A 23,897-nucleotide genomic window follows, 5' to 3' on the forward strand; every position below is an offset into this window, starting at 1 on the left:
TAATTTTGTGTTCTATCTGTTGTATCTGTGAGGTGCTGATATTTAAGTGCTAGAATAGTTTTAACTAATTTCTGGATTATGACTTTCTCCATGTTGATATATTATCTTTACTACAATATATTATCTTTACTATGAGACATCTGCATTGCAATATTGAGCTTTTCTTTTAAGGTTTTTTTTATACATACAGTTTATAATGAACAGTGTTTGGGTTTCCCCTCAAGATAGCTGGCCAGTTAGGGAACAATCCCAGGCTCCAAAGATAATAAGTAGGGCCTCAGCAATAATTTTTTTCTATAGGTATTACAGTTTTTCTGCCTTGAGTGTTTGTCATTTGGATTGTCTGTTATCATAAATCCTTCTCTTAAGGCCCCAGTATGATTTGTCATAGGCCTTATCATACAGGTTTTGACTTTGAGTCTTTCTGAAAGAGTATGAAGAAGCCACAGAAGAAAATCAGTTCAACACAGAAATACCTTAAATATGGAAACAATGTCCAGCCTCACTACCAACCAAACAAATTCCTATCAAATTTAGGAGCTTAAACTATCAGCTAAAGTGCTGGTGATAGTTACTTTGTTAGAGACTCTAGGGGGCAATTCCTCGGTATGCATCAAGAATTTTAAACATTTTGTTCTTTGTTTTCACCACTGGAAATGTATGCAAAGGGAATAATCATTGGTAAATGTTAATGTATGTACAAAGATGTTCACTTTGGTTTTGTTTATAATAGGGAAATGTATTAAACTGTGGTATTAGTGACTGAAATATTTAGGAGTAAAAGACCAGAATGTTTATAATCTACCCTCAGATGTTCAGAAGAAGAAACGTCCATGGACACTCTATGCAAATATTAAAGCAATGGAAAAAAATGTTAACAATGGCAAATCTGAGTAAAGGGTATTCCTTGTACTATTTTTAGTTTAGTTTACAACCTTTTGTATTTTATGCCTGTATTTTGAAATGATCTCCAAACAAAAAAGGTTGGTAATTAAATTATATGTAAGCTTATTAAAAATGAAGGGTTTATAATCAGAATATATATGTTAATTAACTGGTATTGGACCAGTTCTATGGTTGCTTATTACAGAACTGTGGGAATTCAAACTTTGGGAAGATGATTAAAAACTTACTTGTACTCATGTTACAGAGGGATTTTGATGGTCGCCAGTCGTCTTTGCCAAGAAGTGTTTCCCAAAGATCTGGTTTTAACCTGTAATCAGGGTTAGTCTGGCATGTTTATCGCAATGATTCTACTTTAATCAATAAATTCTCCTACATTTTTAAGTTAAATCTTCCTGAAATGGATGTATCATACAGAAGCCTTGTTCTTAACTAGATTTTTTTCCTTTTTCTTTTGTCTCTAATGCTTTTAGTGGGCTGTTCATGCTAAGTTCTTTTGTGAATTTATCAGGTATTATCTTGGTTCTGTGGGGCAAGAAATCAAAAACTTTGCCCAGATATCATCTCTCACTGAAGAGATTTTTCTGAAGCAATCTTTTACCTTTGTTTTTGTTCTTATTAACTTCTGTGTTATATAGCACATAAGGTAATATGTATCATACATATGAAAATGTTGGTGCTAACACTTTTTTGAGATCCACTGACAAATTTCAGCTTTCATCCCATTCTTAAAAGATCCCTAACTTTCAGACCTGTTCTGTCTGGGAGTTACTCCTACTAAGGTACAGATTTCTGGTCCTCCCATTTAAAAACTGATTCTTGATGTCCTTCATTCAACTAATTTGAACCTGTTTGGTCTCCCAATTTTATGGTGTGAAAATTCTATGTTTGAGGCACCTAGTGACAATGAGCAATGTATAGCACTAACAAATTGGGAGGAAAAGATAAGGGGGGTGAGAAGGAGGGAGAGAGGAATTGTTGGATTAGAGAGAGCAAGGGGCTGATGGAGACATGCGGCTGACAGGAGAGTAGTTTCTGCTGAAACTGTGTGTCCCTAACGTGAGCTCCTGTGCTCTGGAGCATCATTCCTTGATGTGATGGCTTCTCATGTTTCTGCTTTCACTCAGCTCTAAAGATCACCAGGAGACTCCCCATTTCACTTGCCTCCTTGTGAGTAAGGTGGCTTACTTTCAGTAGGCTGGATTAAAAGCCTCAAATATTCCTACAAATATTTTTCTATACCTGATCTCTTGAAATACAATATTTTGAGTCTTCAGTTTATTGGACTTGATGAAATGAATTCTGTATTGACATTTTGTCAGAATTTGTCCCTCGTTTCCTCCTAAAATTGTATGTCCCTCAATTTAATAAGTCATTCTTTTAGTTACACCTTATTTTTAGCTTATATAATAAATACTAATATCTTTAAAATGTAAAAGAACTATTAAAACACTGCATGTGCACTCAGAAAATCGGGTGTGTCTTTTTAAAGATTCTGGGATGATTATCAACTAGTAACAGAAGCTGCCAGCTTGACAGTTACTTCTTTTCATGGAATTCACCAAAGCTTACTGACGTCATCCACACTGGAAGGCACGGTCTCTCTGCCAATATCAGACAAGAAGTAATACAAGGAATATGGTTGTTGGGTTTTTTTTACAGCTTTTTTTTTCATGTCTACGCAAATGCAGTTTTTTCCATTTTCTTTTACTCCTGGCACATGGTCATGTTTCAGTCCATGTAAATGTGTTTTACCCATTATCTTGAGCTTTTTATTCATTTTAGCACTTTACTCCACCCCATAATAGGGCAGCAAGGGAACTTGTCAGGATATTTATATTGTAGTCTAAAAGCTTTTAAATTTGTAGGCTTTTAGTCATAATTCGTTTTTTTGTTCCTGGCCTCTGGCAGCTTCTGGCTAATAGTAGAGGGTGAATATAATTTTGTTGCATCAAATTGACTAAAACTGTATCTTCGACCAGTTAGATTTTATAGGGGTCCTACTTATAGCTCTCTAAGTATGATATGAACTATTAACCAGATTCAGGCTGGTTGCTGACTTTCTGTTGAATCAAATGTCTCATGTTGTCTTTATTGTAATGACTTTCTATGAAAAGATATAAAACTCCTTAAACTTTTTCTGAGATCCTCATGTGTGTTTGATTTGGGATTGTTTCCTGTCTTCCTAACAGGGCTGTGTTAGACCTCAGTACCTGTTTTATACTGAGTTATATGATCAGAAAGAACATCTGTTTGTATGTGTTTTGAGTTTAAAAGCTTGGGTCTCACTAATTTTATTGTCTTAGATGATCTCAGTCTTTAATGTGTAATAACTCCCATACAAAGGTAGATCCTGTTATATTTGGTAGCTTTTTCTGCTTCTTCCCTTTAAGTGTAAAAGTTGTTGCTTGGAGTTTTCCTCAGCCATGACTTTGTCTTTGTTACAGAATTTTTCTCATTATCTTTCCTGTTGTACCACCTGGCCAGTACTTTACTATTTACAAGCATATTTTCTTCAGCCATTATTTGTTTGATCTGCTAACACAGCTATTCATCACTTGTAATTTAGTCTCATTCCAAATGAAGGCAAGCCAGCCTCTACTTACAGCTGTGGTGTTGTAGACTGAGGTCATCTTTTGCTGAGGTTTCTGTTAAATTTTAGTTTGTTCCCAATCATTCATCTGTCTTGAAATCACATCTGTAATATGTAACGTAAACAAACATGTCTATGATAGTTCACAGAGATATCACAAAAAACAAGAATCTTATGTCTTTTTTCTGTCTTTTTCATCATGAATGTTCCTACTTCCAATCCCCTGTACCACATGCCTACATTTAAAAACCACTGATTTTTGTTTCTTTGTCCCAAGTTGATAGAACATTCTGTCCCCTAGATATCTTCTCTAACTTCAAAGCATCAATTAGGGAGCTGATATGGAATGGACATTAATCTTAATACATTTTAATGGTCTAATTGTACCTAGGAGAACTAGGGGAATAGGAGATTCAACTTTAGGCTTTATTTTACCTGTTACACTTAAGTCTTTGTTCTTTCCTTTTTTTTTTTTTTTTTGTCTGTCTTTCTCAGTTCACTAATAAGGTAATTAAAAATGTAATGAATAAGGAGCTATCTTCAAGTCCTGAGTTTGAACATAAGAGGGATCCAACATATCCTATATCCCGTCTCTGAAGGGGGGAAATGCCTAATCCATAACAATAATAGCAATAATCTTATAATCTTTTAAAAGAGTTTTATACCAATTATTTTATCCTGTCAAAGTGAACATTGAATTCCATAAACTAAGCTTATAAGAATTGCTTAAGGGAAAGAATATTGATTGTACAGCTTATTCTCATATTAACATTGATCTAGTTTTAGATTATGAGTAGCTCGTTTATTTCTTTGATTTGCATTAAAGCTTGGACTGTTTATATATTCATTTTAAAATAATAACATTTTACATGTAAAATATGCATATTTTGAAATCTTTTAAATATGTGCATTTATTTCTATAGTACATAAAAGTATGCTGTGGTCTTCAGGATGAAGTATGCTATCATGAAGAATAAATTTGGTTTTGTTAAAATAAGTAGTGTGAGGTCATGTGTTTAAAAATATTTGAACTTGAGGGACGCCTGGGTGGCTCATTCAGTTAAGCGTCCAACTTCAGCTCAGGTCATGATCTCATGGTTTGTGAGTTCAAGCCCCGTGTTGGGCTCTGTGCTGACAACGTAGAGCCTGGAGCCTGCTTCGGATTCTGTGTCTCCTCTCTCTGCCCCTCCCATGCTCATGCTCTGTCTCTCTCTGTCTCTCAATAAATAGACACTAAAAAAATTAAAAATATTTGAACTTGAAGCTAATACAGTGTTATAGGTCAATTATACCTTAACTAAAAACAAATTTGATACCTATGATAACTATAGCTATTAAGTGTTAATTGTTTATTCTTTCCCAAAAAAGACATATTGCATGTATTATTTAATTTTTACAACAGTTCTATGATGACTATTTTACAGTGAGGAAATGGTAAAGACCTTAAATAACTTTCCTAATGTCACGAAACTAGTAGAAGTGGCAGAACTGGGATTTAGACTCAGGTGTGTAACTCCAAAGCTCATGTATTTATCTACTCTGCTGTACTGCCTCTGCATATCAGCATGTACTGCTCTACTAAAGGCCATTGCTTTATGCACCTAGCTATTTTCTTCCTCATTTATCCACACATGCCAAGTGTAGATGTTCTTACAAGAAAATTTGTCCCATAGACATAGATAAGTAATTATTCAGTATTTTAACAATAACCTTTCAGATATGGCTTCTGGGGTGTGTGTGTGTGTGTGTGTGTGTGTGTGTGTGTGTGTGTGTGTGTATGTGTGTGTTTAGGAAAATTAAAGGAGAGGTTAGAATATAGAATGTCTTCAGGTTTTTTTATTCCATTACCATTCCACATGACATTGCCCTAGACTACAGTTAAAACTGAATTTAAAAAACATTGTTTAAATAGTCTCCAAGGGTAATTCATGATTATATGCATCTAAGTGATTTTTAGGATTTTAAGCTGGCAGATATAGTGACTACAAGGCTCCCTCTTGTGGACCATTAAAGCAAGTAGCCGGCAAGTCTCAAGATCCAAAGCCTTTCCTGTTAAAAACCTCTTTTGTATAACAACTGTCAGTGACATCTTTTGCCATGCTACTTGAATGATAGAGAAGTGAGTCTGGGACTGTCAGGAGTAATACTGCTGAACATGTGTGATTCTCCGGCCCTTTTGTTTCCTTAACCTATTGCCTGTATCTCCTTTCTCCTTTCTAATATTAGGGGAAAACATTGTTTCTAAATTTGCCTGCTATCCCATATTTCATTTTTTTGGCTCAGAGAATCTGAGAATGGATGGCTGGAAGTAATTCCCATGATCATCAAGTAACAACACTCATTTAATTTTTTGGAAGTTGATTAGTTTGTTCATGGTCACATAGTGAGGTAATGTTATATTTTAGAAGAGAACCAACAGAGCTAACGGCTCTTTAATAGTAACTTGATTAATTCGCTGAGCCCTGTTGGCTTTCTAAGCTGGTTTGGAATGTAGGTAACCATGTAAACTAGAACAACCCTGGGACTTACAATAAATAGTCGTGGCCTGGTGGAAGCTGGGCTTTAATAAAGACAATTTTAATCTACTGTGTATTATGCTTTGAAATAAATAATGGCACACCTTATGTTACAGAGAGAGCCCATGACAGTATTGGTAGTAGGGTCAGATTTTACATAATATGCTTAGAGGGTGAGCTTTTCAGTAACAGTCTGAATGAGGGTACTAGTCAAATTCTCAGTCACTCATTCCGGTTTCCAGTTCCCCATGTATTCTTTTTTATATATTCCTAAATGATATCTACTTATTCAACTTGATACTCTTTTTTTCTCTGTAGTGGTCTTTCCTTGTTTCAATATAAGACTTTTCCTTCTAATCGTTATAGGGAATCTGTGTATGTATGTGTGTAGAAGGGGGAAGAGTGGGAGGGAAGCAAACCTGAGGAAACTAAAAATTTCCATCTTAAAATGATCTCATCATGCTTTATCCTTGATTTATAGTTACTGATCCCTTAGATCATATTTTGGAAGCTATTCTAGGACAGTTTTGGAAGGCTCTCTCACTTTCTTTTAATGTTTACTTATTTTTGAGAGAGAGAGAGAGAGACAGCATGAGCGGGTGAGGGGCAGACACAGAATCTGAAGCAGGCTCCAGGCTCTGAGCTGTCAGCACAGAGTCCGACGCGGGACTCAGACCCACAAACCGCCAGATCATGACCTGCACTGCAGTAGGATGCTTAACTGACTGAGCCACCCAGGCGCCCCTCTAATTTTCTTTTAGAAAACTTATTCTCCAGTTTGGCAGTGTGTTTTAGAAGCCATTGAAATGTGCTCCAATGTGTTTGTTCTACTTCTGAGGGTGTATTCCAAGGGAATCAACTAGGATATGTGGAAAGGTATAGTTATAAGAATGTTTATTACAGAATTGTAAGAAAAATAAAAGAAACAGCCCAGAAGCAAAAAGAGTAAGTAATTATGATAATTTCGTACTTTGGAATAATGAGCACCTCACAGAAAAATGTTACTTCAAATTGATGAATAAAAAAAAAAAATTGTGACCGATTTTTTTTTTTTTTTTTTAATTCTCAGGTTAGCTAACATACAGTGTAGTCTTGGCTTCAGGAGTGGAATCCGGTGATTCATCACTTACATATAACACCCAGTGCTCCTCCCAACAAGTGCCCTTCTCAATGCCCTTCACCCATTTTCTCCACCTCCCCACCCCCATCAACCCTCAGTTCTCTGTATTTAAGAGTCTCTTCTGGTTTGCCTCCCTCTCTGTTTTTATCTTGTTTTTCCTACCCTTCCCCCATGTTCATCTGTTAAGTGTCTCAAATTCCACATATGAGTGAAATCATGTGATATCTGTCTGTCTCTGACTAGACTTATTTCGCTTAGCATAATATCCTCCAGTTCCATCCACGTTGTTGTAAATGGCAAGATTTCATTCTTTTTCATCACTGAGTAGGATTCCATTGTGTGTGTGTGTGTGTGTGTGTGTGTGTGTGTGTGTGTGTGTCTGTGTCACATACCACATTTTCTTTTTTTTTTAATTAATAATTTTTTAATGTTTATTCAGTTTTGAAAGACCGAGAGAGTGGGAGACACAGAATCTGAAGCAGGCTCCAGGCTCTTGAGCTGTCAGCACTGAGCCTGATGCAGGACTCGAATCCAGGAACTGAGATCATGACCTGAGCCACAGTTGGCCGCTTAACCAACTGAGCCACCAATGCGCCCCTATACACCACATTTTCTTAATTCATTCATCAGGTGATGGACATTTAAGTTCTTTCCATAATTTGGCTATTGTTGAAAGTGCTGCTATAAACATTGGGGTACAAGTGCCCCTATGTATCAGCATTCCTGTATCCCTTGGGTAAATTCCTAGCAGTGCTATTGCTGGGTCATAGGGTAGTTCTATTTTTAATTTTTTGAGGAACTTCTGTGCTATTTTCCAGAGTGGCTGCACAAGTTTGCATTCCCACCAGCAGTGCAAGAGGGTTCCCATTTTTCCACATCCTCGCCAGCATTTGTTGTTTCCTGAGTTGTTAATTTTAGCCATTCTGACTGGTGTGAGATGGTATATCTCAGTGTGGTTTTGATTTGTATTTCCCTGATGATGAGTGTCACTGAGCATCTTTTCATGTGTCTGTTTGCCATCTGGACATCTTCTTTGGAAAGTGTCTGTTTATGTCTTCTGCCCTTTTCTTCACTGGATTATTTGTTTTCTTGGGTGTTGACTTTGTTCAGTTCTTTACAGATTTTTGATACCAGCCCTTTATCCAATATGTCATTTGCAAATATCTTCTCCCATTCTGTTGGTTACTTTTTAATCTTGTTGATTGTTTCCTTTGCAGTGCAGAAGCTTTTTATCTTGATGAGGTCCCAATAGTTAATTTTTTTGCTTTTATTTCCCTTGCCTTTGGAGACATGTCAAGTAAGAAATTGCTGCAGCCGAGGTCAAAGAGGTTGTAGTCTGTTTTGTCCTGTAGAATTTTGATGGTTTCCTGTCTCACATTTAGGTCTTTCATCCATTTTGAGTTTATTTTTATGGTGTAAGAAAGTGTGACTGAATTTTGTACCACTCACTTAAAAAATTAAATGAAGTGGGGCACCTGGGTGGCTCAGTCAGATAAGCATCAACTTCAGCTCAGGTCATGTTCTCACAGCTCATGAGTTCGAGCCCCACACCAGGCTTTGTGCTGACAGCTCAGAGCCTGGAGCCTGCTTCGGATTCTGCCTCCCTCTCTCTGCCCCTGCCCCGCTTGCACTCTGTCTCTGTTAATAAATAACCATTGAAATTTTTTTTGATTAAATGAAGCAATAGCCATAAAGAGCAAATTGAACTCAGGGAATAGATAATAAGGCAAGATTAAAAAAAAGTGGTTGAAACATGTACATTCAGAATCAAGAAAGAGTAGAAACAAGGGGTACCTGGGTGGCTCAGTCAGTTAAACATCTGACTCAAACTTTGGCTCAAGTCATGATCTCACAGTTCATGAGATTGAACCATGCATGGGACTCTGTGCTGACAGCACAGAGCCTGCTTGGGATTTTCTCTCTCCCTGTCTCTCTGCCCCTCCCCTGCTTGCTTGCTCGCTCTCTCTCAAAATAAATAAATATTTAGGAAAAAAAAACAATAGAAGCAAAAGTCCAAATATATCACAGAAATGAAGGCATTTGGTAGGACCAAAGGTGTAGAATATGCAGTAACCAAGATAATGAGCATAGGGGATAGAAATGAGAAAAGCAATCTGCAGTCACACCACCCTGAGTGCACCCAGTCTTGTCTGATCTCAGAAGCTAAGCAGGGTTGGGAAAAATAAGAAAGCAAACAAAACAAATAAATGATTAAAACGAATTGGAGAGGAAGTGAGATACAGATGATAGGTAAAGTCGTTTCAACATAACAGTTTAGTCTCTGAATAATAAAGCTAAAATAGTGGAACACAATAAATATTTAGCGATACCATTCAAGAAAACTCTTCATAAGTAACAGAAGAGTTAAAATGACATATTGAAGGAGCACACCATGTATCAGGGGAAAATGATCCGGAATGGTTCACAGTGGGGTATATCTTAGCAAAGTCATTGGACTTTAAAATCAAGAGAGTTTCTGTGGGTGGCCATGGCAAAAGACCAAGTCACTAAAGGGGGGAAGTAAAGGGTTTGCCTCAGACTTTGCAAACCTCAATGCCAGAAGATAATGAATCAGTACTTTGAAATACACTCCAGGAAGGAAAATGAAAGACAAGAATTTATATTTAGTCAAGCTGTCTGTCAAATACAAAGACTACCATTCAAAGATATATTGTTTGTGAGATACATTATTATCATGAAAGAAAAAGTATATACTCCGTCAACTAACAAACATTGGGAAAGGGAAAGTAGGATATAGAGTCATTTCCTTGCGTGTAATAACAAAATATTAAAGGATGATGTCTTAAGCTGACAAATCAAGAAGTGGAAATATAAGCATATTTTACAAAATGAAGGTATTTTTTGTAAATTGTAAAGTTGTAGCAACGCTCTTCAGGGCAGTACTGGTTAAACAGATTATGGTTCATCCATATCATGAAATACTTGATAGCCTCATAAAAAAATGAGGAAGGTCTCTGTGTACTGATAGGGAAGGAGCGCCAAGATAAAAAGCAAGATGCAGAACATATAATGGAATATATGGTACCATTTATGTAAAAGGAGTAGAAAAATAGTATATAAGGATTTCATACATTTGATCAAAAAACTCAGGAAAAATACACAAGAGTCTTTAAGAAAAAAATTATCTTGGGGGAAGGCTTGGGAGGTGGTTGGATGGATGACTGGGTAGGGGTTAGGTTCGGGTTTGTTCTTTTTTTTTTTTAATGTTTATTTATTTATTTTGAGAGAGAGCATGCACATGCATGAGTGGGTCAGGGGCAGAGAGAGAGAGAGGCGGGGAGGGAGAGAGAATCCCAAGCAGGCTCCACACTGTCAGCATGGAGCCTGATTTGGGGCTCAGACTCAAGAACACGAAATCATGACCTGAGCCAAAATCAAGAGTTGGATGCTTCACCAACTGAGCCACCCAGGCGCCCTTCCTTTTCATTTTTGTAGTGCAAATGCATTACATATTACTAATTAGACTAATGGAAATATGAAATATTCTCTTCCTCCTTCCCCCAAATTCTGGTCCCGTATTGTCTTAAGCAAAGCTCTGAGGTAGTTTTAGCTGCTATCTCTACAAGGTGTCATGGGATTTTCATTCTTTCCAGAATGTAATCTTCTTAAGTAATCTTCCCCAGTCCTTCTAGGTGCAGAAAACACTGTTCTGTGATTGATGTGCTATTTCATCTGGACAGGTTCTCTGTCCTTTCTTAGGTTGTCTGCAAAATAATCAGTACTTATTAAGGCTGGTTCTGTCATTAAATGAAACTCTGTTTCTTATCCTTTGTGTAGGTTATTTATGGGATTGGTCTTGCTGGATCATTGGGCTCCTATGAGTGAGCATTTCCCCTTAAGTTAGTGTCTAATATTCATTCTCAACTTAATATGGTCAAAACAGAACTCTTGATAACATGTACCAACTTTAGAACTCTATGAAATAGGAAGATACGAATTACATTTAGTTTTTGTTTTTTTCATTTAAGGAAGGTGAGACATTAAGAGGTTGTGACTTGTCAAAAATTACTCAGAAAATAGGCGTAAGGCAGGGGCAAGGAGGGTGCTGCCAGACTGCCAGATGTCTTAACCACTGATCATGTGAATCCTGCCTTGTTGATATGAGGATTTAGCATGGTGGACTGAGTTATTGGGGTTTTCCCCTCAAGTGAGGCTAATTTGTTTTTTGGTCCTTGTGCAGTTATGCTTCCAAAGAGATTCTCACACTTATTTCCAGGGTGCATGAGTTTGGATATATAATTGGAAAGCAGTGATGCTACTATTATTAGTGTATACATGTATGCACACACATATATGCACATAGTGATTCAGTAGAATTGCCAGTGACAAAACTGTTACCTTTTGTGAGTTAAGATCACTTGAAGGGAATGCTCATGAAATCATGCTCATGACTTTGAACTCTTTTCCCTAATGAATAGAAGACATTCTGCAACATTTTCTAGAAGTTTTCTAAATGCTTTGGTTCTAATGCATTAATTGTATTGCATTTCTACTTTGGTTTCTAAAGTTGTGTGTGTAAAATGGGGGCGATAGTCTTGTCATCTTCACAGGATTGTTGTGATCACTAAATGGGATAGCTTATGTGAATGCGCTTTTGTAAAACTGTAAGGTGCCTTATCAAAACAGAGATGGTGGTGCTAGTATACGCTAATTAGTCTCACCTGTTCCTCATATGTTCCTACCATTCAACTCTGTCCCTTCCCAATTCACTCTTTTCTAAGAATAGGACTAAAAGGATCATATTAGACTTAAATTCGTGTACCTTAGTTTTTTTCCCCTCTGTGTTTCTTTTTCTGCATGCGTTCGTCTACGTAAAGACAATTTTCAATAATGTCATACATTAATGTCATACTTAATAATTAAACAATAGAGATATAATAAAAACCTATGAGTAATAGTGTGGACACAGGCTTTGTAAACAGACAGTTTTGTGTTTTAAAATCCACTTGTCCTATGTTGGCTGTGTGACCTTGGACAGGTTACTTAATCTCTTGTAGACTCAGTGTTCTCATGTGTAAAAATGAATGATAATATTTATCTTTTGACATTGTTGCGGACTAAATGAGGTACTTTTTGCAAAGCACTTTGGAACATTGTTTTCACAGAACACTTAGTCTACCCTCATGTCCTCAAACATGCAAATTCTAGTTCAGATATAATCACTTGATTAGTAGTTTTACCATTTTTGTTGTACTCCTTTTAATGTAAGTTATGTTGATAAAGATCAGAAATTTAACTCCACAGTTGCTCTAAAAACTTTCTATTTTAGATTCACTGGAATGAAAAATGAGTACATTATGAAAAATGTACATAACAGTGTATATTACTTTATTTCTGGCTTATGTGAGTATATGGGAGCCTGAAAACTCATCAGCTATTTCAAAATGAGGATGCATTTATTCATTATATTTTACATATACCTAGCTGGTGCTATTATTAGCATTTGGAATAAAGAGATGAAAAAAAAAAAAGTAGTTCTTGGCTACATTGGAGGTCACCATTTGTCAAAGGAGACAGGTAAATAAGTGGTTATAATCCAATATCAGAAGTAGTCTGATAGAGGTCTGCACAGGGAGCTTTGAGAACCCAGAGGAGGCACCTCCCACTTCTACATGGGGAGTGTGCGTGCAGTCGTTCAGATGTGCCTCCAGGGAAAATGACATCTGAGTCACATCTGGAACGAGCCAGAACCTGTAACCTGAAGCCTTTTCTTCAGACTAAGGACATGAATTCATTTTAAGATGATGTGGAGCCAATGAGTACTTTTATTTAAAGCAACATGAGGGGCGCCTGGGTGGCTCAGTCAGTTGGGCGTCCGACTTTGGCTCAGGTCATGATCTCACCATCAGTGAGTTCGGGCCCTATGTCAGGCTCTGTGCTGACAGCTTGGAGCCTGGAGTCTGCTCTGGATTCTGTGTCTCCCTGTCTCTCTGCCCCTCCCCTGCTCGTGCTCTCCCTCAAAAATTAAAAAAAATAATAATAAAGCAACATGAATGGATTGGGAATTTAGGATAACTACCTGGAAGCATACCTCCAAGCAGTGGCATCACATCAGTTTTATCATCATCTACATTGCAACCAGTTACTTAATATATCCAGCTCATGGATACCTTATCTCACTCAATCCAGCACCCTTTGAACTGCATATTAATTGCCATTATTCTATAGATATGAAAACACAGGGTAATACAGGTTAATAGAGGAGTTAGTGACTGGATGCATAAGGGAGAGTATGTTTGATCACCTGCCATTCTTCCTGGTGGGTTTAAGTTAACAGAAGATGAGAGATGATAATTGTTGATCCTTAGTCTCCTTTTTCATGTGTTTTATATATTATAAAGCATTTCACTGAATTTAGTTTGATTCTAGAGTTTAAAGATAACATGTGTTCCCTAGAAGATGGCTTTTAACCCAAGTCTGTTACTTCGTCTGGTACTTAAGGAAACTGGTTTGTTCTAACACTAGAGGAAAAAATGGTTGTGTTAAACTTGCTCTTCCTTAGAATTTTTCATCTTACAGGATTTTTGTCCCTATTCTTTAGAATTCTTAATAGAATATGTTACTTAATTTTCCAGTCCTCCTCCTTTTCCTCTAAATAAAATTATCTTAATATTTGAAATGATATCTCCTTAGGATTTGAGACGTTGTAGTTGTGTAATTGTTAAATTCTCATATGTAACTGGGGACCTGGATTCTCAGTATGAAGGGTAGTTTGAAACTAGATTTTTGTCTTTCTTCTCCATAATGTCTATCGAGTATATTCAAGCAATAGAATGAGAGGTGATAATTCTTCAGAGTTAAAAACAAAACAAAAAGCCTGACTATTAATCCAGCCACATTTCTCATTAGCTTTCCAAATCCTGTCAAAATTGACCGTTTACCCCTTCATTTTTAGTTCTTTAGTTGAAAATACAAATGAAGTACTTCTTTCTCTCCTAGAAATGTGGTATAGTGATTCGTTTTTTTTAAAAGGGTTTGTATGTAACTAGAAAGGAGTATAACAAAGATTGTGTGTGCACAGTTTCGACTTGCTATACTCACCTTTTACTTCTTTTATTTCAGCTCAATCTGAAATTGAAGTTTCTGTGTCTGCAAGAAATATCAGGAGGTTACTAAGTTTCCAGCGGTATCTTAGATCTTCTCGCTTTTTTCGCGGTACTACTGTTTCAAATTCTCTAAACATTTTAGATGATGATTATAATGGACAAGCCAAGGTGTGTATAACTTTTTCAGGAAAACATTAATTTTTGATAAGTTTCATGAAACCCCTTTTTTCCCATATGGGATTGACTTATTAGAACCTTTTTTTGTATGCAAAAATTAGTTAAGCCCATTATTCAGTTTTTCCTTTAGAGCAGGTGTTCATTTTATAATTAGGTGTTACAGAGCAAGGGAAATCACTGAAGTAACTAAAAGAATGAAAATGTTTTTGTTTATTGTAACAGTAAGTAACAAGTAGATCAGTAAACATTAAACTATAAGATCACACTGAATTTTAACTCTGGGAAGAATATTATGGCTATTCTGATCTAATGTCTATATGCTATACATAAAGAATCTATGACCTAAAGAGCATCAGGGACTGTTTGAGCTCACCCACTGTTTAGAGGTAAACCCAGCATAGGATGTTAGGTCTCATGACTTACAGTCAAATGACTTTTTATAGTCTCTTGCATCACTGAGCTATTTTGAGGGTTTATACATTTTCTAATTAAACCCAGTGATTGTGAGTATTATTTATATAGTTTAAAAGAAATGTCTTAATGAAGGTGGAGCTCAGATGAGCTTGTTTTTGACCAAATGAGAGTTTTTAATGATCTTATGTTTCTGACATTTTTAAAATTATTTTTTACCTAATATTTACAGGCCAGATTTTGTAAGTGTGTGTACATAGGGCTAAGGTACCTTCTTTACAATTGCATTAAAGTGCAAAAAAATTGTTTCCCTGTTTGTGAAAGAAATCTATAGAAAAGTGTTCATGCTTTCTTTAAATTGTAAAAAGTTTACAGGTTCTGCTTTTTAACATGAAAATATCGGGGCACCTGGGTAGCTCAGTCGGTTAAACGTCTGTCTTCGGCTCAGGTCATGATCTCATAGTTCCTGGGTTTGAGCCTCCCGTCGGGCTCAGTGCTGACAGCTCAGAGCCTGGATCCTGCTTCAGATTCTGTGTCCCTCTCTCTCTCTGCCCCTCTCCCGCTTACACACATGCTCTCTCTCAAAAATAAACATTAAAAAAAATTAAAAATAAACAAAATGAGAATATTGATCTGTGTATGAGTGGTTGTTAGTACTATCAAATAATCACTATTAGTAAGAGTATTTCTTATGTCAATTTATTGATAGATGTGTACAACAGTGAACTTTCCATAAAAATTTCAGGTTACAAATATATAGTGTAAAAATATGAATTTGGTTTGGTTGTTGTGAGATTTATTTGCTCAACTGAAATACACATCAACTTAAATGTAATAAAGGCTATTAATTATTGTATAATGATATTTAAAGAATATAAATAAATACCTGTAAGTTGGGAGTTTTTTTTTTTTTTAAGAAAAGGAATGACAAATAACTTAAGCATAGTGTAGTATAGATTCAAGTGCCTAAGTTCCAGAATCAGACCACCTGAGTTAATTAATATCCCAGCTCTGTTACTTTCTAGCTGAGCAAGTTAGTTACTTTTAGCCTGTTTCCCCATATATAAAGGAGGGTTAAAGACAACTCCTACTTCATAGTCTTGGTATGAATAGTAAGAGTAAGCAAAACACTTTTAACAGTACCTGGAATATAGTAAGTACTCAACTATTATAACTTATTTTTTAAAATCTAATTTCTAGACCATGCCATGTATGAACCATATATGGTTCATGGTGTTAAATTATGTTAGAATTCTTGAAAAGTTCATGGGAGTATAGGAATGAATTGAAAGAAACAATAACCTTACTTGTACATTCATTAATTGGAATACAAACTATTTGGTTTTCCAAATGGAGATTACCCTTTGGACACTTTTTTGGAGCCAGTTGGAAAGGTCATGATTAAAAGGAGAATGATACTTTGCATTTCTTAAAGTAAATCACTTTCTATTTTCACTAACTTCACTATGGACTATCTGTAAAAGACAGACTGTTATTGAACTTAAATTACAGTAGCAATGTTTGGTTTTCATTTCAGTGTATGCTGGAAAAAGTTGGAAATTGGAATTTTGATATCTTTCTATTTGATAGACTAACAAATGGTAAGTGAAGAGTTTGACTTACTCAAATTAATGTGTACTCTAGATTGCTGCATTGATGGTACAGTCACTCAGGGGGTTATTGCTTTCATTTACTTAGGTTATGAGCCCTCTGCTGCCAACAGAACATCATTTTGTCCCTTCTTTAGTGACTGATCTATAAGCTCAAAGAATCACTCTCATAATTTTGTCTTTTCATTACTCTTGGTTAGCAGTAATCAAAAGTCATCATCATCATCATCACTTGGCCATCCATCCCTAATTAATGCTACTATTATAGATAACCCAAAGTGAAATTGTTACCTCATTATTTTGTTTTTCTGTTTTGGTTTCTTTTGGGTTGTGGTCATTTACAATGACATCTTCTGATACTGTATTTCAGCTTTGATAGCCACAGATATGTGGTAGATTAATGACATTTTAAAGATATCCTTTCTTTTAACTTTATGGTTCTCAGGCTTTTCTTTCTCTGTACATTTGAGAGATATGACATATGATCAACATTGGTTCCCTATGACATGGCGTCTTTATGGTTGGGTGGAGATGAGCTTGTAGCTTCTTTAGGAGTCTTATCAGAATCTACAGAATATGAATGGTTTGAAAACACCAGGTGATTCTAATCTGTTTACCCCCTCCTGTGTTTTGTTTGGTTTTAGGGGCAAGAGTCATGTTTCCTTATTCTGTTTGGAACAGGATAAGGATTTCTTTTGAGAATCATTTTTATTTAGGGTAAAATTTTTGGCATAAAAAAAATGGTACAGGTTATTCAACTAGACCGTACTTGTCTAAATATCTCTTTGCTTGTCTAAATATCCTTTTAATAAGTGAAACAGGGGGCTCCTGGGTAGCTCAGTTGGTTAAGCATCTCACTCAATTTCGGCTCAGGTCATGATCTCATGATTCATGAGATTGAGCCCCGCAGTGGGCTCTGTGCTGACTGTGGAGCCTGCTTGGGATTCTCTCTCTCTCTCTCTCTCTCTCTCTCTCTCTCTCTCTCTCTCTCTCTCTGTCTTCCCCTCCTGCACACACACACACACTCTCTCTCTCTCAAAATAAATAAATAAACCTTAATAAAAGTAAAGCAGATTGGAAAGTACACTGAGAGGAAGCCACTTCTGAGTGTTTAGAATGAAGTGGGCCACCTGGGTGGCTCAGTCAATTGAACATCCAACTCTTGATTTCTGCTCAGGTTGTGATCCCAGGGTTGTGGGATCGAGCCCTGCACCGGGCTCCACTCTGAGCATGGAACTTGCTTGAGATTCTCTCTCTCCCTCTGCCTCCCCCTCCCCTGCTTCTGCATTCACACATTTTCTGTCTCTGTGTGTGTGTCTCTCTCTCTCAAATTAAAAAAAACAATTTTTTAGAGTGAATTAAATATGTAGTTCACTGCTATGTACTTTGAAATTGCCTTTTTGTTTTCTTTTTTTCTTTGGAAGGAAGCTCCTTTCATAAGGAAGCTAAATATGGGAAATGGGCAAGCAGATACAACTCTAGTCATCTTGAGAATCAATGTGGGTCTAGCTTTTTAGTATCACTACATTATTCCCTGTAAGCTGTGTGACCATGTAAAGTCCATGTAAAGAAAATAGCTTTGAGATCACCTTCTATTTGTCTGTACACTGTTGACAGAAAATAAATCGGACTGATCCTCAGCAAAATTGAAAAACAATGAATTCTGTTTTATCAGCACAGTCCCCCTCCTGCTTCCCTGCCATTTTGGGGTTTTTTTTCCTTTTCTCTTTCTCTTCTACCTCTCCTTTGCCCTTGGGTGACTGTTTTCTGCCTTTCTCTGGCCCCACTTGGCATGTCCACACAGAAAATGCTCTAGTATCGTTTACACAGTTGTCTTTCCCTTCAGCCTTCCCTTTTTAAAACATGTAGATGGCAAAATATCAGGTGACTCATCTTCTTCTAGATCTGGGAAATTCCTTTTTTCTAACTTAATATGAATATTACTTCAGTTATTATCCCAAGATAAATGTAGATCAAACCATGCCACCCTTCACACCTTCCAGGTTTAGCCTTCTATAAACTGTAATTGCTCCTCACCTGCTATTAGTCTGCTGGGACACTTTTACTCATTGAAATAGCTGTTTGCTTTCTAAATTCCATTTTTAAAAAGCACATATCTGCTAGTCAGGGGTCTTGGTGATGAAAGTAGAGTGAGGTTGAAAGTGTGGGATGGGCAGAATAGCTTTCACGTTAATCACCTCATTACTTTTTGTGAAGATGATGGCTGAATGGTTTCTTCTTAGGGTTGGTTGTTAGCAGGTAACTACACACCTGTGATTTTACAGATGGTGATACACATATTCATGTAACAAGAGCCACCCAAAAGTTACAGGAATTCTATACATGAAGAGCAAATGGGCAAGAAAAATTTTTTAACTTTCATTATTTTATTAGAAATGCTTTCCTTTTTTTTTTTTTTAAATTTTTTCTTCAACGTTTTTTATTTTATTTTTGGGACAGAGAGAGACAGAGCATGAACGGGGGAGGGGCAGAGAGAGAGGGAGACACAGAATCGGAAACAGGCTCCAGGCTCCGAAACAGGCTCCAGGCTCCGAGCCATCAGCCCAGAGCCCGACGCGGGGCTCGAACTCACGGACCGCGAGATCGTGACCTGGCTGAAGTCGGACGCTTAACCGACTGCGCCACCCAGGCGCCCCAGAAATGCTTTCCTTTTAAAAGTGCTTAGCCAGAAATGAATTCTGGATAATATATATGTATGGTACCCAAGTGTATAGTTTTCTTTTGTTGCTTACCGATCCCGTGCTTTCTGTATTTCTTACTCTGGCAATTCGCCAGATGACATAGTAGGGGGAACGCAGAGAAGAGGTAAAACTCAGTGATTCCCACCAAGACAAAGGGTCCCACCTTGTCCACTGCAAGGAGGAAAATACGTATCATCTGGTAGGATATATTTGGCATTCCTTTTATAGGAATGAGAGGTTATGTGTAAAATAGTAAGATAGGGTTTGTCACCCCCGAGATCTACCTGGCATGTGAGGACCCTTGTTGCCAGGTGTGTCTCATGGCAGCAGCCTCATCCTCCTGGCTGCCATCTGGAATCACATCTAAGAACCATCAATGACCCTTACATGTACCTTGAGCAGTTCTATCTTTGGATACATGTTTATGAAGGAGGCTCTTCTATAAGCACAATTTTCTTTTCCAAGAAAGTGTTTCCATTTTTGTATAAAGTAAGTTCTTCTGTGCAAGAAGAACAGGTAAGCATTACTTGTTTTGAAATGTTTGACTTGTGTTCTTATTCACTGGTATTAAAATAGTCCGTTGGTATCTTAAAAACTAGAAATAAGAAACAATGTTACACGCAGTTTTCCAATTAGATATGGGTAGTACACTTTGTTAGACTGGTTTTTGTCTGATTCTTTTAAAGTTCTTGGTGGAAGACATTATATGTATTGCAGATTGCCCGAATTCCAGAAGATATTTTACCATTAGATTGCAGCTTTCTTAAAACTTATTCAAGACCTAGAAATTGGTAATTTGTCTCATTAGGTTTGCAAAACAAGTTTGGGAGAATGCTATCGTAACCTAAACATACAGAATAAATATACATTCTTTTTTACTGAGATATAATTGACATATGATGTTATAATAGTCTCAGATGTACAACATAATGATTTGACATTTATATACATTACAAAAGATTACCACAGAAGTAGTTACCATCCGTCACCATAAAAAGTTATTACAATATTATCACCTATATTCCCTATGCTGTACTTTACATCTCTGTGACCTATTTATTTTATAACTGGAATTTTGTACCTCTTAATCCCTTTCACCTGTTCTGCCCATTCCTCCACCTCCTTGGCAATCACGTTTGTTCTCTGGAAGTCTGTTTCTGTTGTTTTGTTTGTTCATTTGTTTTTTAGATTCCAGATATAAGCAAAATCATACGGTGTTTGTCTTTCTCTATCTGAATTATTTTACTTAGCATAATGCCCTCTAGGTCCATCCATGTTATCACAAATGGCTGAGTAATGTGCCATTACAATAATGTTCCATTGTTTTGTGCTTTCAGCTCTCACATTTAGGTCTTGAGTCCATACTTTGTGTATTTTTGCACATGGTATGGGAAAGTAGTCAAGTTTCATTCTTTTACATGCAGCAGTTCAGCTTTTCCAACACCATTTATTGAAGAGACTGTTTTTTTCCCCATTGTATATTCTTGCCTCCTTCGTCATAGATTAATTGACCCTTAAAGCATGGATTTATTTTGGGCTCTCCGTTATGCTCCACTGATCTATATGTCTTCTTTTGTGCTGACACCATATCGTTGATTACTGTAGCTTTGTAATGTAGTTTGAAATCTGGGAACATGATACCTCAGCTCTGGTGTTCCTTCTCAAGATTGCTTTGACTATTGGGGATCTTTTGTGGTTCCGTACAAATGTTAGGATTATTTTTCTAATTCTGTGAAAAATGCTATTGGTATTTTTATGGAGATGGCATTGAATCTGTAGATTGCTTTGGACAGTAGGGACATTTTAACCATATTATTCCAGTTCATGAGCATGGTACATCTTTCAATTTCTTTGTGGCATCTTCAATTTTTTTCATCAATGTCTTATAGGTTTTCAGAGTACAGATTTTTCAACTCCTTTGTTACATTTATTCCTAGGTATTTTCTTTTCGATGCAATTATAAATGGGGTTATTTTATTAATTTCTCTTTCTGGTAATTACTAGTATATAGAAGTACAACATATCTGTATGTTAATTTTGTATCCTGCAACTTTGCTGAGTTCATTTGTAGTTCTAATAGTTTTTTGGTAGAGTCTATAGGGTTTTCTTTATATATAGGATTATGACATCTGCAAGTAGTGACAGTTTACTTATTCCTTCACAATCTAGATGCCTTTTATTTCTTTTTCTTTTCTGATTGCTGTGTTTTGTACTTCCAGTACAGTGTTGAATAAAAGTGTCAAGAATGGGCATCCTTGTTTTGTTCTTAGAAGGAAAGCGTTCAGCCTTTCACCATTGAGAATGATGTTACCTGTGGGTTTGTCATATGTGGCCTTTTTTATATTGAGATATGTTCCCTCTGTACCCACTTTGTTGAGAGTTTTTATCATAAATGGATGTTGAATTTTATCAAATGGTTTTCCTACATCTATTGAGATGATCATATGCTTTTTATCCTTCATTTTGTTAAGGTAGTATATCCTGTTGATGCATTTGCAAATGTGGAACCATCCTTATATTCCTGGAATAAATCCCACATGAACATGGTGTTTGATCCTTTCACTATATTGTAGAATTTGGTTTGGTCATATTTGGTTAAGTATTTTTGTAAATATGTTCACCAAGAATATTGGACTGTAATTTCTTTTTTTTATACAAAGTGTCTTTGTCTACTTTTGGTGTCGGGGTAATGTTGGCCTTGTAGAATGAATACAGAAACAATCCTTCCTCTTTAATTTTTTGAAATACTTTGAGAAGGATAGGTACTTACTCTTCTCTCAGTGTTTGGTAGAACCCACCCGTGAGAAGCCATTTGGTCTTGGACTTTTGTTAGTTGGGAGTTTTTTGATTACTGATTCATTTCATTGCTAGTAATTGGTCTGTTCAAATTTCCTATTTCTTTGTGATTCAATCTTAGAAGATTATGTATGTAGGAATTTATCCATTTCTTCTAGGTTGTCCAGTCTGTTGGCATCTACTTGTTTTAGTAGTCTCTTACCAGCTGTATTTTTATGGTGTCTTTTGTATCTTCTCCTCTTTCATTTCTGATGTTCCTTACTTGAATCCTGCCTCTTTTTCTCTTGATGAGCCTGTCTAAAGGTTTATCAACTTTATCTTTTCAAAGAATCAGCTCTTAATTTTATTAATCTTTTCTATTATTTTTTAAGTCCTATTTCATTTATTTCTACTCTTTATTATTTCCTTCCTTCTACTAACTTTGGGCACTGTTTGTTCCTCTTTTTTCTCATTCCCTTAAGTGTAAGCTTAGATTGTTTATTTCACATTTTTCTTAATGGTTTGGTAGGCTTTATCGCTATAAACTGCTTCTGCAGGGCACCTGGGTGGCTCAGTCACTTAAGCATCCAACTCTTGATATCAGCTCAGGTCATGATCTCTCAGTTTGTGACTTTGAGCCCTGCATTGGGCTCTGCATTGACAGTGTGGAGCCTTCTTGAGATTCTGTTTCTGTCTCTCTCTATCTCTGCCTCTCTCTCTCTTCTCCCCCCTCACTCTCCCTCTCTCTCACACTCTCTCTCTCCCTCTCAATAAATAAATAAACTTAAAAAAAAATATTTTTGCTGTGCATCTTCTATTTTGGAACATTATATTTTAATTTTCATTTGACTCAATTCTTTTGTTTGAATTCCTCTTTCATTTCTCCATTGACGTCTTGGTTGTTTATTGGCATGTTGTTTAGCATCCACATGTTTGTGTTTTTTCCAGTATTTTTTTTCTTGTAATTGATCTAGTTTCATACTGTTGTGGTTGGAAAAGATGCTTGATGTAATTTCAGTTTTAAATTTATTGAGACTTGTTTTGTGGCCTAACTTGTGATCTCTCCTGGAGAATACAGTGTTTCATGTGCATCTCCAAAGAATGTGTATTCTTTTTTAATTTTTTGTTTTTTGTTTTTGCTGTTCAGTTTGGATGATTTCCACTACCCTGAAATCCTAGATCACTGATCTGTGCTTCTGCATCATCTCATCTGCTGTTGATTCCCTCTACAGTGTTTTCCATTTTAGTTAATGTATTCTTCAGCTCTGATGCATTCTTTTTTATATTTCTTATCTCTGCTGAAGTTCTCACTGAGTTTATCTACTCTTCTCAAGTCTGGAGAGCATCCTTATGACAATTACTTTGAACTCTTCATAAGGTAGATCGCTTATTTCCATTTCATTTAGGTTTTTTTTTTTTTTTGAGGTTTTGTCTTGTTCTTTCATTTGCAACATGTTCCTCTGTCTCCTCCTTTCCCTGTCTATTTTTGTTTGTATATATTAGGTAGATCAGCTGTGTCTCTGGGTCTTGAACATGTAACCTTATATAGAAGGCATCCTGTGAGGCGTAAACCCCACCCCACCCCCTGGTAACTATACCCAGGCACTCCAGGGATTTCCCCTGTGTGGGCTGCATGTGCCCTCCTTTGTGGCTGGATCACAAATTATGTGGGCACACTGGTACCACTTTTGTGGGGTTCCAGTCCCGGCTGAGGCGACTCAGTGTGGTGGGACAGTAGCCACTTTTGGGGGGACAGGCACCAGTCTCAGTTGAGGCTCTCTGCTGAGTGCAACAGGAGGGGAACCACTTTGGAAGGGTATCCCCCAGGAAGGGAAGGTTGGGCTGGACAGGTCCACAGGTTGACATCTGGTCAGGGTAAGCAGTGCCAGAAAGGTAAATGGATAGTGTCAGAACTGGTGCCCGCCAGCATCAGCCCAGCGAGGCAGAAGGAAGGCAAGAAAAATGGTGCCATTCAGTGCTTCCTTCCTGGAGAAAGTTCCTACAGAGCCCTGACCCTACTGCA

At 36.8% G+C, this 23,897-nt stretch overlaps 1 protein-coding gene across 3 annotated transcripts in view; it reads left to right on the plus strand.

Moving 5' to 3' along the window:
- Positions 1 to 23,897, plus strand: part of PDE7A (phosphodiesterase 7A) — a 127,034-nt gene that overhangs the window by 79,621 nt on the left and 23,516 nt on the right. For all 3 annotated transcript variants that reach the window (XR_005794208.1, XM_040487700.1, XM_040487701.1), the window contains exons 4-5: positions 14,216 to 14,367; positions 16,325 to 16,388. Coding sequence is in view for 2 of the 3 variants with exons in the window: in XM_040487700.1 (XP_040343634.1) it covers positions 14,216 to 14,367; positions 16,325 to 16,388 (216 nt within the window). In the remaining variant the exon portion in view is untranslated. The remainder of the gene's footprint in view (positions 1 to 14,215; positions 14,368 to 16,324; positions 16,389 to 23,897) is intronic.

The sequence above is a fragment of the Herpailurus yagouaroundi genome, unplaced genomic scaffold (genome assembly GCF_014898765.1).
Source record: "Herpailurus yagouaroundi ecotype Mexico unplaced genomic scaffold, PumYag 165, whole genome shotgun sequence".
Taxonomy (NCBI): Eukaryota; Metazoa; Chordata; class Mammalia; order Carnivora; family Felidae; genus Herpailurus; species Herpailurus yagouaroundi.